Below are 13,930 nucleotides of genomic sequence, written 5' to 3'. Positions count from 1 at the left end.
CATCAGTTATATGTGTTTAAATGCACATTCAGAATGGGCGATGAATTCCGGGCTATGAATGAACTTTGAGAAAAATAGTGTGACACAATAGGAAAGGTTTAAATACCAACTACATCACAGCTACCTATAAATAACTGAGTCTGCACCAGACAAACTAGCGACTGATAGCATGAGCAAAATCCATGCAATGCATGATGACACACAACCAGCCAGGTAAACATCTGTAAGCACCTGATCACTGTGATAAACTGGGCACTGGAGACCTGTTCAGCCCCAGACTCCCCACTAGTGGTGAAGCTTACCCTAGAGTGTCCATATCCTCTTCTGATGCAATAGGGGCAGCGCTCGCAGGAACATCTGTGAAACAGATGGAATGTACAGAGATGTCAAACTTGACCAAGTGTATCATCACTGACATAATTACAGTTGAATAACATCAATGAAAGGGGGTTAACTTTTCTTTCTTATCTGTCATTAGTCAAAGAATGAATGCATCTTTAAAAGACCTCTTGAAAAGTATAATATAAATTTCCACGATTGTTTTTTTTCAAACACTTCTCAGATTCTTATTCCATATTTCTTTCAACTGATACCAAATTAATCCTGACAAAACTTACCAATATGATCTCCTTCAGGAACCAACACAAAGTCCTGTGGACATGAAAAACAAACGTTACATTCATGTAAAATGTGTGCCATTTGAAACTCAACATTTTATCAATTGAACATTTAGCCTGAATTCTATGTCTGTACTCATAACTGAACACATGGACAGAACGGAAGAAATGTTGACCAATTGTCACTGTTACAGTAGTCTGCAATTGACACACGTCAAGATCTGCGTTAGAACTGATTTTCAGCAACCCATGCTTGTCTTAAGAAGAGACTAATGGAATAGTCAGACCCGCACTTGGTTGCCATGGCACTGTATCCCAATTGCTTAGATTGATGCTCATGATGTCAATCACTGGATTATCTGGTCCAGATCTCCGCTATATAGCTGGATTATTGCTGAGTGCAGCGTTGGACAACTAACAAATAAGCAATGGACAGTGGTGGCTTAACTTGCCTCTGTAGGACTCTTGCGTACATCCATCTCCTCCTTGTCTACCTTCAGGAAACCGGCATCATCTGGCGGGGACGGCTGGGGCAGGACATCGGGTTTCACAGCACCATGAGACTGAAACAAGATGATCATATGTCGCCAGTCAGTTAGGAGATAAATATTCTGTGTTTGTAGAGTTAAAGCTTGTGTACTTGCCAGGAAGCTGTGAATGTCCTGTGAGAGCCTCTTATAGACTGAGCACATTAACAACGCTGCAGTCCTATGAGGAAACCGATACAAATGGAATTTGGTTCTCATCATCGTCATCTGAATTTGTTGCAATATATCAATTTCCCCTTGGGATAGCACAATGTTTCAGGATGGATACTCTGTATGTTATCACTGTTTGAAAGACGGTAGTAACACCATGTTTAACAATGCTCTGTTATATTAGAAGATGCAGCAATTGTATAGTTGAACCAGGATAGTTATGCCAACCCTGGTCTCAAACAATCAAACAGAAGTTTAAACTCGTATTGGGACAAAATACATTCTAGTCAGAGTAATAAACATCTCAGTTTTGAAATGCATTAAAATTTTTGATAACTTAGGCCAGTGAAAATTACAGTTTTGTTAGAACAAAGTGAGATCTCCCAGACTCACATGTGGGGGTGTGTATTCCATTTGGGCTGCTGGGGGCGTGGCGGAGGTGGCATGTTTCCCCGGGGTTGACCCCTCTGAGGAGAAGCTAGCACTCCGGTTGGGGACTGGCACTGGGGCAGCTGGAACACAAAGTGACACATATAACAGACAAACTGACATATGTAACATGTACAATACTACTCACCTACAACTAGTGCTGGAGCGGTTGATTGAATAATCAGTCAAATGATTGATCTCGCTTGCATCAGCGATTATTGATGGGCTCGGAATTCTAATCAATATTCATAAAATATAAAATCATATTAAATTTTTGAAAGTATGTTTCTTACTGTTACTTTTGTTATATCAAGACTTTTTTAACAACTGATGCACTTTCCTGACTCGTTAAACTGCAATGTAAACAACATACTCACGCATGTCTCAACAGGAAGTGAAACACACACACACAAGTATGTTGTTTTCATTGCAGTGTTATTCGATCAACCGCTTCAGCACTACAGGGCTCCATGTTATTTAATATATTCAATATTCCTCCCATTGCAGATACATACAAGGAAGTCACATGTTCTGAACTAGGGCTGGATATTGCCCTGATTCTCATATTGCGATATATTGCAATAATTCAAGAGATATTGCAATACATATTGTGATATATTGACTGGAAGGTTTCTGTCCAAGTGCGTACATCATAAATTCACAATAGCTCTCTGTGTGCAACATAGTTGCTGTTACACCATACTTTCAGGCTCCCCAGCCCTATCGTGTATAGCTGTATGCAAATGGTTTACAGATAACTAAAATTATATAGAGACTTAGCGTGGAATGTTATTGCAAAAAGAAACAAAAACATGATTTAGGTGAACTACTTGAGCTTAAAATCTCACGTGACCTCCAATAATTAAGATCTTTGACTAGAACTTATGTCATTAAACAGTCCCACAAAAGATTTAAAACTTAAGTCTTTATGATAAATTGATAACATATGTCCCATTATGAAACAATCAAAAATAATAAAATAATGGGAATTGTGGAATAATCACTCAGATCAAGAGGCTCTACTAATAAGTCCAAATAAAAGATTGGTCCATTTGAGGAAACTTAATTCCTCCAAAAGGTCACATATGAAACCTGAATATTCAAGCCCACAAAACTTAGAGTATTTGGTAGAATATTTGGCACTTTGCAAGCCACTTATAGAGATACGTCCACTTGTAAAATGTTACATAAAACCAACAGACATAAAAGTATATTTGGCACTTTCAGAGCATTTTGTTGCTATGGAAATCAAGAGCAGATAATTCAAAGGGAGCCAACTCTGGATGACCCAATATAATGCAGAATCTGAACCATATCGTGATAATCGTCTCGCGAGATACTGTACCGGTATATACCGGTTTACCGGTAATATTGCACAGCCCTATTCTTAACACAGAACGGACACTTACACTTGCTGGTTGGCTTCGGGGCAGATCGCTGTAGGAATGCATGCCTGAAGAAATTTTCTGGAAGAGATAAGAGAGCCATGAATCAGAATATGTCCCTTCACTTCCTAGAAACAATAAATAAATCCCAAATCTCCGTGAACATTTCTACGCATTTGCACAGATTGAGTAACTATCACGATAAATACCTCTAAAATGGAGACACTGACAAGAAAATTTTCAATCTTCAGGTCACATCACAACCAAGTAAGTTACTACAGATGGGGTTTAAGGAAGTCTTACCAAACTCTATCCGGTCTTTGGAATTTCTTTTCAGCAGTTTCAAGAGCAGGTCTCTGAGCTCAGGAGATGTCCCACTTGGTATACTAGGAGACAATAACACATGATCACACACATACACAGTATGCAGAATGTTGCAGAGTTAAACAACGAACAAACAAGCTGGAGGTTAGGCTACCAATCTTCTGCTCTCTGGCAGACATTTCGTCCATGTGACAACTGAGACGGTCCTACTGAACATCACTAATACTCACTTGGGCATGAGGTCGCTGTGTTTCTCATAGAACTGCTTGAGCTGCTGTGGTGTCTGTGCCTGGAAGGGAGCTTTGCCTGTGAGACACTGGAAGACGATGGTGCCAATGCTCCACAGGTCAGCCTTGGCGTCATACTGGAGTGACATGATCACCTCCGGTGCCTGCAACATCACAGACAATGTTTCATGAGCATCTTTTCCAGGGTTTCCACATTATAAGCCATCAAATTTATGGCCTTTTGGGGGTCTTTTCAAGGCCCAATTAACAATTTGAACGAACTATGACAACACATATAACATATAAGTAGGGGAATACAGGCTTGACCAACCATGAGAGGGAAATAACTGTGAAACCTGTGCACTGGGTCACATTTTGCCATGAAGAAAACAAACAAATGGTCTACTTACCATGTACATCGGAGACCCACACAATGTTGCTGCCATCACACCATCTTGCAGGAAGCGAGCAAACCCAAAGTCAGCTGAAACAAGACAGCCATGTACAATATAAGTGAAGTAATTCTTATATTTAATGTTAATATTAACTATGCCTACTCTCAGATACCCTCATTACGAGAATCAAGGACTTATACTAATGATATGTTACATTCTTACAGCTGAATAAAATTATGATCACAACCAGATTATTTGCAAAACAATTTTCAAAATATTTCTTCAAATGTTTATTTGCCTTACCAATTTTGAGCTTAATGTCTTTTGTTGTTGACTGGCTAGCCCTGCCTGGGTAACACAGGAGAATGTTTTGCGGCTTCAAGTCTCGATGAACGATACCCTTTGCATTCAGAGCCTTCATCGCAGCAGCTGCAACACAGTAGCAACCAATAACCAGTTGTACTTATAATAGTATCAATGACCAGTTGTACTAATAATAGTATCAATGACCAGTTGTACATATAATAGTATCAATAACCAGCTGTACTTATAACAGTATCAATAACCAGCTGTACATATAACAGTATCAATAACCAGCTGTACATATAATAGTATCAATAACCAGTTGTACTTATAATAGTATCAATAACCAGTTGTACTTATAATAGTAGTATCAATAACCAGTTGTACTTATAATAGTATCAATAACCAGTTGTACTTATAATAGTATCAATAACCAGCTGTACTTATAACAGTATCAATAACCAGTTGTACTTATAATAGTATCAATAACCAGCTGTACTTATAACAGTATCAATAACCAGCTGTACTTATAACAATAACCAGTTGTACTTATAATATCAATAACCAGCAATAACCAGCTGTACTTATAACAGTATCAATAACCAGTTGTACTTATAACAGTATCAATAACCAGTTGTACTTATAATAGTATCAATAACCAGCTGTACTTATAACAGTATCAATAACCAGCTGTACTTATAATAGTATCAATAACCAGCTGTACTTATAATAGTAGCAATAACCAGCTGTACTTATAACAGTATCAATAACCAGCTGGACTTATAACAGTATCAATAACCAGCTGTACTTATAATAGTAGCAATAACCAGTTGTACTTACAACAGTATCAATAACCAGTTGTACTTATAATAGTAGCAATAACCAGTTGTACTTACAACAGTATCAATAACCAGTTGTACTTATAACAGTATCAATAACCAGCTGTACTTATAATAGTAGCAATAACCAGCTGTACTTATAACAGTATCAATAACCAGCTGTACTTATAATAGTAGCAATAACCAGTTGTACTTATAATAGTAGCAATAACCAGTTGTACTTATAATAGTAGCAATAACCAAATGTACTTATAACAAATAACCAGTATAATAACCAGTTGTACTTATAACAGTATCAATAACCAGTACTTATAACAGTATCAATAACCAAATGTACTTAAAACAGTACCAATAATCAGTTGTACTTAGAACAGAAGCAATAGCCAGTTGTAGTTATAACAGTATCATTAACCAGTTGTACTTACAACAGTATCAATTACCAATTCTACTAACAATAGACCAGACTAAATGGAACTCAGTACTGGAATTTGTTTGAAAGCAAATCCTATTCAACTGAGCTTACTGTGTATTAGATTTACAACTGAAGTGTCTCACCTATCTGTCGCAGAAACAGAGATATTGTATCCTCACTGAGTGTACCCTTGGCTGAAAACAGACAGATATGAAAGATAAAAATCAATATATAATTCCCAAAATACAATCACTGTTAACTTATGCCACATGACAATAATTTAATAAACGCATGATATATATTGCATACTCCCTAGGGATCTGTCCAATTAGAAAGCACACAAATTGGATATTGCACTAAACAGATCTGTATTGATAGTATAATAATGATCAGTTTTCAAAACATTTAAAGGACAAATTGAAACTGACTGTCCCTAACTAATGATGATTGAAACCTCCCCACAAAATCCCTCTATCTACCTACCCTGAAGATAGTCTGCCAGATCTCCTCCATTGCAGTACTGAAAAACATAATCATAATCATCATACTACAGCAGAAAAATGGAAAAGTTAGTATGCATGTAGACATATGTTCAGGACAAATTATGTGCTACTACTGAAGTCTTTATTGGCGATGTAAACACAATTTAAAATTCTCAATTTTAATTCTACATCCTGTCAAGAACTGAAAGTGAATGAATTTATTTTTACTCTGCTTTAAAGAATATATTCCAGCTATATCACAGTGGGGGACACCAGAAATGGGCTTCACACATTGTACCCATGCAGGGAATTGAACCTGGGTCTTCGGCATGACGAGCGAATAACTTAACCACTAGGCTACCCTACACTCCTCAAGAACTGAAGGGGATGATATGACACCAGATACTGTGCCACATATACTAAGCATGCACTGGATTTTGTTTCTATTCTAAGTATCACATGCTAAAATGATTTAGTCAAAAGATCTTACCTCCATGACCAAGTAGACGTGGTTTGTTGTTTCCTGAAATGATAACATGACAAGTTTATAGAAATGTCTCTCTCATATAACACTTTACGGTACAGTCACATGACTGACTGACTGACTGAGTTTGGTTTTACGCCGCGTTTAGCAATATTCCAGCAACATCACGGCGGGGACACACATTGTGCCCATGTGGGGATTCGAACCCGGGTCTTCGGTGTGACGAGCCAACGCTTTAGCCACTAGGCTACCCGACCACCCCTACAGTCACATGATCCCTACTGGTATTCAGTGCAAGGAGCTGACACAAAGAATCTCCGTTATTTATGTAACAGACATGTAACATTTGTTAACTGCCACTCTCTGCAATATTACATAAGCAGAGATCTGTAAATTACTGAAGGAATGACAATCCAGTGATTGACATCATGAGCATCGATGTACACAACTGGCATACAAGGACATGAATCAACAAAGTCATGGAGACTGAAAAACCCAACAACTCTCATGGTGGTGGTGGTGAAATTGGGTTTAACGTCATGCTTGAGAATATCTCGCTCATATTACGACGTGCATGCATGTGTATGTGTATGTGAGGCTGCTTGTACTAGCCCAGACTGAAGCTGGTTTTATAGTGCTAGCCCACTGAGATACCATGCCGCAGTGAAGCATGAATACCCCACTCAGACACATTATACTGACTCCGAGCCGACCAGTCCTTGTTGTACCCATTAATGCCGAGGGCCAGGCAGGGACCGACAAGTACCATATTTTAACGTCTTTTGGTATGACGCAGTCGGGGATCGAACCCGCGACCTTCCGCACTCCGGGCGGACCCTCTAACCACTACACCACGAACAACTCTCATGAAAGGCACATGTTGCTGAATACCTATAATTGTGCCCAGGATTCTCACATGCTTAAGAGTAATTCTACTAACATGGATACTGTTTTCAGAATCCCCACTCAAAGCTAAGCCAACACAAATGCAGGGAAAATATTAGGTACTCATCTAACACCATCCACCAAAGTCTCATTTTGGTAAAGGGAAATTTTGTGTTTACTTTATTTCCCTATATGTATACTAGTGACAAAAAAATGTGTTTTGGGCCCACAAATGGTAACAGTTTTACAAATATTCCTGGCTGAAGATCATCAAGCACCTGTTACAGATTAGTCAATTGTGAATATTCCTTCAGTCAATTCTGAATATTGTAAAAATGATAAAGTTTCTATCCTGCAACGTTTCCTCATTCTCACCACAATACAAAAAACCCGATAAATAATGCTGTATTCAAACTCAACCGTGAACATATAACACAAAGTGGGAGCATGAATAGCTATTAGCCAGCTACTTGAATTATTCCACTTTGCTAGCAATATCAAGAAGGGGCGTAACAAATGAAACACGGAAATGCCTTATACACCGAGATGTTACTGCCCAACAGTTGTCATAGATGCATTATTGACTGTTAATAAATATGCTAAAAAGGCTACAGCCGTTGGTGCAGATATTAAAAGCTTTTTAAATTCTGTAGTCATATTGACAGGGCTGGAAAATCAATGGAAACCCATTTATTGACCGGGCTGCCAGACATACAACTCGATGGCTGAAACTGCAATAAGGCACTCATGTAGGTGTTGCTTTGGGTGTTCCCAGAAATGAATAATGATGATTGATCAGCCAGAAACTGACTGACTGATATAAGCAACAAATATCTTGGGGCTGGTTGCCTGAACAGTGCTTGTAGCATACTGGGATGAACACCTGCCTCCCTCTAACAGTTACCTGAATTAATGAGTATCTGCATGTTTTGTATGTCAACCTTTCCATGTGTGAGATTAATTGGGTGACTTACATTTTGTATGAAAAACATATATATTTTTACACACAAAAACCTATCTGAACCAAAAGCTTTTCAGATATTTGAGACAAATAGCCCATTCCTGGCAATAAATTGTTCCACAAAGCGATCTTTGCGCTACAATGATCGTTTGCCTATGTGATAGCATAATCACCTTACCACTATGATCGCTTTGTGGCTGGCTGGCTTTGCCCTGGCTCTTAGCATCATTTAGTGATATTATGTAGACTATTTCTAGCTGAGCTCACTTGCCTGAACAGAATCTTACTAGACCTTGGCTTAGTACTAGAGACTAAAGTCAAGGATTCATATTTACATGTTCATATATAATCAACAGTTCATTTGTTTGTTGTTTAAAGCAGCAATCATCAACATTCCAACAGTATTTATTCAGACGTTTGGACATTCAGTGACACAACATTTTTTAAATAAGCTTACAGCTCTAAAATCATCTAATTTCTCAGGCCTTTCTGGCAAGCCCCCAAATCCAGCGAGAAAGATACACACATTTTTGCAGGTGACCACAAATTATGCCCCAGGGTGAATGTACCACAACACTGTTATCTTTGTAAATATGGACATTGACCTTTCAACCTTGCATGAAAACAAGCCTGGTATAGTTTCTGACCGATCACACTTTCTTGAAGTAAACAACAAAACACATCCCCCCACATCAAATTAATCCATTAAATTCACAACTGTATTCCAGTAAGTCAAAAATATTTGACATCGTTTCATCACGTCATCTTACATTCAAAAGGGCTCATCATATTTGACACATGAACTGAGATACAATATCATGAATATGTTTGTGGGTGCCATCTTAAAGTTGAGAGAGTGTGTTTAGTTTTACGCCGCTTTTAGCATTATTACGGCAATATCATGTAGGGGGACATCAGAAATGGGCTTCACACATTGTACCCATGTGAGGAATTAAACCAGGGTCTTCAGCATGACGAGCGAACGCTTTAACTAGTAGGCTACTCCAGCGTCCTACCAAAGTTGATATCTGATCATGAACATGCTGAAATACTTAGAAAGTTATTGATGACTCTGACTTCAGACTGACTGAGTTTGGTTTTACGCTGCTTTTAGCAATATTCCAGCAACATCACGGCGGGGGACACCAGAAATGGCTCTGACTTCAGACAATAATAATAATGAGGTTGTATAAAGAGATGCATATGTACAGATTCTGTTTTGTTATAGAGAATACCGATGAAGCATTCTTTGAGTGAGTGAGTGAGTGAGGGAGGGAGATTTGAAGTTGTTTAGTGATAAGCTAAGTCACAGAATCTGACTTTGTGATCCCCATTTTTGTGAAAGCCTCGGAAAATGTAGTGAAAAAGACACTTGAAATAAAATATTTGAGACTTTAGATTTTAGAAGTATAATAATCAGGATAAGAACTGTTCTTCAGGAAGCCATGTTTCTTGTAAGAGGTGTCTAACAGGATAAGATGGTCAGGCTGGTTGATACGTTAGCTACGCAGTTTAAGGCTGTTGATATCCATCACTAGATTGTCTCACACAGATCTGATTACTTACAGATCACCATCCTAAAGTAGGAATATTGCTTTGTGCAGCATTTAACACCAACCAAACAAATGATCATATTGCCTTGTTCACATTAACAATGTGGACCAACAGTCATTAGACAGTAACATTTACGATATACTAAACTGACACTGCTAGAGTTGACACTCAAATAATTAATCTTCATTTAATGGATACACACTGGCCATGCCTGTTTCAGCAAGGACACATTGTTTGGTTCATTGCTTACATAAAGACACAAACCAGGTCACTCTACCTACTCCAGTGACCTACATCAGGTTCAGGGTCGAAAATAGACATAATCTGTCCTAGTTTCCGGTCAGTACAGGCCTACTCAGTTACCACTCTCATATACAGTCAAAACAATAATATTTATACTTCATAGCTTGCTGTTTACATTTATCAGGAAGGTTAACACCAGCTTAGATATTGGTTTAGATAAAACAACAATACTGTGTTGACATAATACAGACAAAAATACAAATTTATTAAGTCTTTCTGAGCAGTATACCAGTCCACAAAGGTTATCATGTTGTAACATTGGTAAGACTTCCGCCCGTATACCACCCCACCCCAATTTTAACAATGAGGAAATATTTCTTGGATTGGCATTTTTAGAAGTTTGATATGTCTTTCAGTATGTTCAGATACAATTAAAGAAACATGTTAAAAGTCATAATCATCAGATGAGGAATATATATTCAGGTGACATGATTTGACTAGAATAAAATTTAAGGGGTGATACGGGTGGAAGTCTTTCCGTAATATTTCTACAAATGATCATATAATTATAGATCCACAGTAAGTGAGACAGTAGGCTTCTTGGAAAATGCTGCTAAAAACATATATTACTGTCAGTTACAAGGTGACTTGAACCCATGTACAAAACAGTATTCAAAAATGCATGTCTTGTCTACAATGTTTCATAGATTGTTTGGAAAGTGCATATTAACGTTAACCTGTGACATATTAGAGTCAGCCCATTGTATTGTAATCCTTTATCAAATATTCAGTATATACTTGAATAAAATATGCATGACCAATTAACAATTATCTCCTCTGTATAATTTATTAGTTAACTGATTTATTCAATTACTTTATTTTCTTGAGTACAGTGGAGAAATCTTCCCCCATCCAAAACACAGCTGTCTAGAGAAGATAGAGAGAGAAAGAGAGCAAGAGAGAGGAGAAAGATAGAGGGAGAAAGGAAGGAGGGGGGGAGAAGAAGGAGGTGCACACATGCACACACGCGCACACACACACACACACAACTTCTTGATCCGCCTATGTATTTTGAACATTTTATTGAAAAAGAGTGTTTTATGATGCTTTTATAGTCTCTCTTAACCCTGATAGGGTGGCTCACATCTTTTATGTATTGTATATGGTTTGTATTTTATTTTCAAGATCTGTTCAGTTTCATTTCAGAGCTACCAAGCCATGATCACTTTCCTCCCACATCGCTGGCATTAACTACCTTGCATCACACACCCAAACAGTGGCTGGCAACACCCTCAAGCCACACATACACCAGCAGCTGGTCACACACCAGTCACTCGAGTCCCCTCAATGGACTCACCTTGGAAAAACCCAACCAATGAAAACAAACTTGTGTAAGACAGGTAAGCAAGTAGGACAGCAGGTCCTATGTACTTATCAGCCTCTAGAAATAGAACATAAGCTGCACGTCACAAACACTATCAGCGTCGCACTAGATTTAAATCATCAAAACATACCACACCTATATATATGTTTATATATTGACAGTAAGTTCACAACAAAGACTACTTGACCCTAATGTACTTGTTGACTTACATGGCTATTTTCTTGAATTACTGCCTTCAAATTCGGCAAAAAGTTTAAAATGTATTTTCAAAGTGTGTCTATGTAAGAATTAGAATAAGCATGCATATAGAAATCTGCAAGTCACGTAAGCTCACATACAATTGTATGGAGTAAGAACAGCTGATGGAATATCCCACAACAGTGTTGCACGCCATGCTGATGCTATCACTCAGTGTGTATGTAGCCTATTTTAAAGTCTGTGCGTCAGCAGCAGATGTTTTACGTTCACAATAGTTACAGGGGGTATATCCAGCATTCCTTCTGCAAACTGGTTTCACATGTGTTTCACTCCAGGAAGATATAACGGCAATTCAATCAATAGCTCACACTCCCCATATATCTGCAAGTGTTCAAAAATAGGCATGAAAGTAAACAAGTTCTGGTTATAATTTTACAAGGTTTAGTTCTAAAAGACCCTTGATCTAAATTGAAGTCAACTACTAGATGAAAGAATCCCTTTAATTTAGGTGTCACACCAAATAAAATATGAAAAAAATGTAAGTACTGGGACTTTGAAATGAAAATTGAAAGTCAGATGGCAGTAGTCATGGCCCTAATATCAGTGAATATTAAACACTTAGGAGAAAACCACAACCTTTGATTCATATTCACAAAGCATCTAAAAATAATAAACACTCAGTGTAAAAATACATCAGTCATTATTGTATGTTGACTGCAAAAACAGAAATGCTTACTTTTCTATGTTTACTTTCTGTCAAAGCATGACATCCATAACAGAAAGTCATTTACTGAGGAAAAAAACCAAGTTTTAACAATAACATCAAAACCTTAATGCATCTATTTTAAGAAGACTTCAGAACGTCCAAAAGAATATTTTAAGATTTCCTTTAACTTACAAACAACAATGGGAATCTTTATAACTAAAATTTTAATATAAAATGTCAACAATTCCTCACAACTGAAACAGATATGACATGCCAGCTCAAACAAAAATAGTCACAAATTACAAAAACTCAAACTCCCAAAAGACAATCTCAACATTTTCTTACATAATCTTGAGGTCATTAATTTAGTGTCAAGTTGAGTTCAACCAGACTGTCTAATCTCACAGTCTAGTGTTGATACAGCAAGTCCATGGGGCAACAAAGACTAAAGTATTCCATCAGCCTGCGAGCATGCCGTGATCAGCTGATCACCACTAGTGACTGACCTAAGGTGGTCAGTAGCTGAAAGTTGCTTGACCACTATCATGAAAGCTAACTTGACGCATTTCTGCACACACAGCACATTTCACTGGGTTAAACAAGGGTGTTGTTAATCTGAATTATGTATGCAAAATAATGTATGTCAAAGCTTAATAGCTAAGCATTTGACAATGGGAATAATCGGTTGTGAACCATGCACAAAGCATACTTCTCTCACATGGATGACTACAGGCGATCTGAAGGTTACCATCAAGGGACCTTGAAGGTTGAACGGGCAGTAAGCACAATAACCAACAGCTAAACAACAGCTGATTCCTAGTCTCTGTTTCGTGTGAGGCTAGCTAGGTCGTGTATGAATCATATTTACATTTTATATAATACCAAGCATTTGACAAACTGCTTTAAACAGATCAAAACGCATTAATTCAACAATGATATTCTCTAAAAAGGTTATTTTCCACAATATATTTTCATGTGATGAAATATTTATTAGACACCTCCCATCTAGACCCTCAAGAGGATATATTATTAGGAACAGTAACCCATTTTCTTCCTGCCAAGGAGGATGCACGACCTTGCCCTTCCAACTGTAAACAGGATAGGTACAGCCAGGTAATGCTCCAACACTGGCTGCGTACTGTGCAATGATTACTTCACTGTCTCACACTCTTCCTGCATTCACTCATGATACTTAACATGTTAAAGCTGGGATGCAAATTGGCACTTGCCCACCAGCCGAGTCAGATTCTCTCATGCTAAATCAGTGTTCACGAATAGCATCTGACCCTCTGACAAATCCAGTAGATTCCCCAACGGTCCGATAGAAGTCTACAACCCACCGGCCCCAGTGTCCCAACTGTATATTTCACAAGGACTTTGACTGAAGTTGTTATATGTGACATG

The 13,930-nt window shown here is 37.9% G+C and overlaps 1 protein-coding gene across 6 annotated transcripts in view; it reads right to left on the bottom strand.

Annotated features, from left to right (window-relative positions):
- The window catches only part of LOC124253530 (serine/threonine-protein kinase ULK2-like), a 68,330-nt gene that overhangs the window by 37,229 nt on the left and 17,171 nt on the right, over positions 1-13,930 (bottom strand). For all 6 annotated transcript variants that reach the window (XR_006892229.1, XR_006892228.1, XM_046687325.1 and 3 more), the window contains exons 4-15: positions 6,602-6,634; positions 6,113-6,149; positions 5,773-5,823; positions 4,379-4,504; positions 4,091-4,164; positions 3,684-3,844; positions 3,433-3,515; positions 3,154-3,210; positions 1,709-1,827; positions 1,070-1,180; positions 618-651; positions 303-357 (exon numbers count right to left, since the gene is read on the bottom strand). Coding sequence is in view for 4 of the 6 variants with exons in the window: in XM_046687325.1 (XP_046543281.1) it covers positions 303-357; positions 618-651; positions 1,070-1,180; positions 1,709-1,827; positions 3,154-3,210; positions 3,433-3,515; positions 3,684-3,844; positions 4,091-4,164; positions 4,379-4,504; positions 5,773-5,823; positions 6,113-6,149; positions 6,602-6,634 (941 nt within the window). In the remaining 2 variants the exon portion in view is untranslated. The remainder of the gene's footprint in view (positions 1-302; positions 358-617; positions 652-1,069; positions 1,181-1,708; positions 1,828-3,153; positions 3,211-3,432; positions 3,516-3,683; positions 3,845-4,090; positions 4,165-4,378; positions 4,505-5,772; positions 5,824-6,112; positions 6,150-6,601; positions 6,635-13,930) is intronic.

The sequence above is a fragment of the Haliotis rubra genome, unplaced genomic scaffold (assembly GCF_003918875.1).
Source record: "Haliotis rubra isolate DU_JTF1 unplaced genomic scaffold, ASM391887v1 Scf543, whole genome shotgun sequence".
NCBI classification, from domain to species: domain Eukaryota; kingdom Metazoa; phylum Mollusca; class Gastropoda; order Lepetellida; family Haliotidae; genus Haliotis; species Haliotis rubra.
The sequence above is the reverse complement of the archived record's forward strand: the minus strand, read 5'-3'. Positions and strand labels throughout refer to the sequence as shown.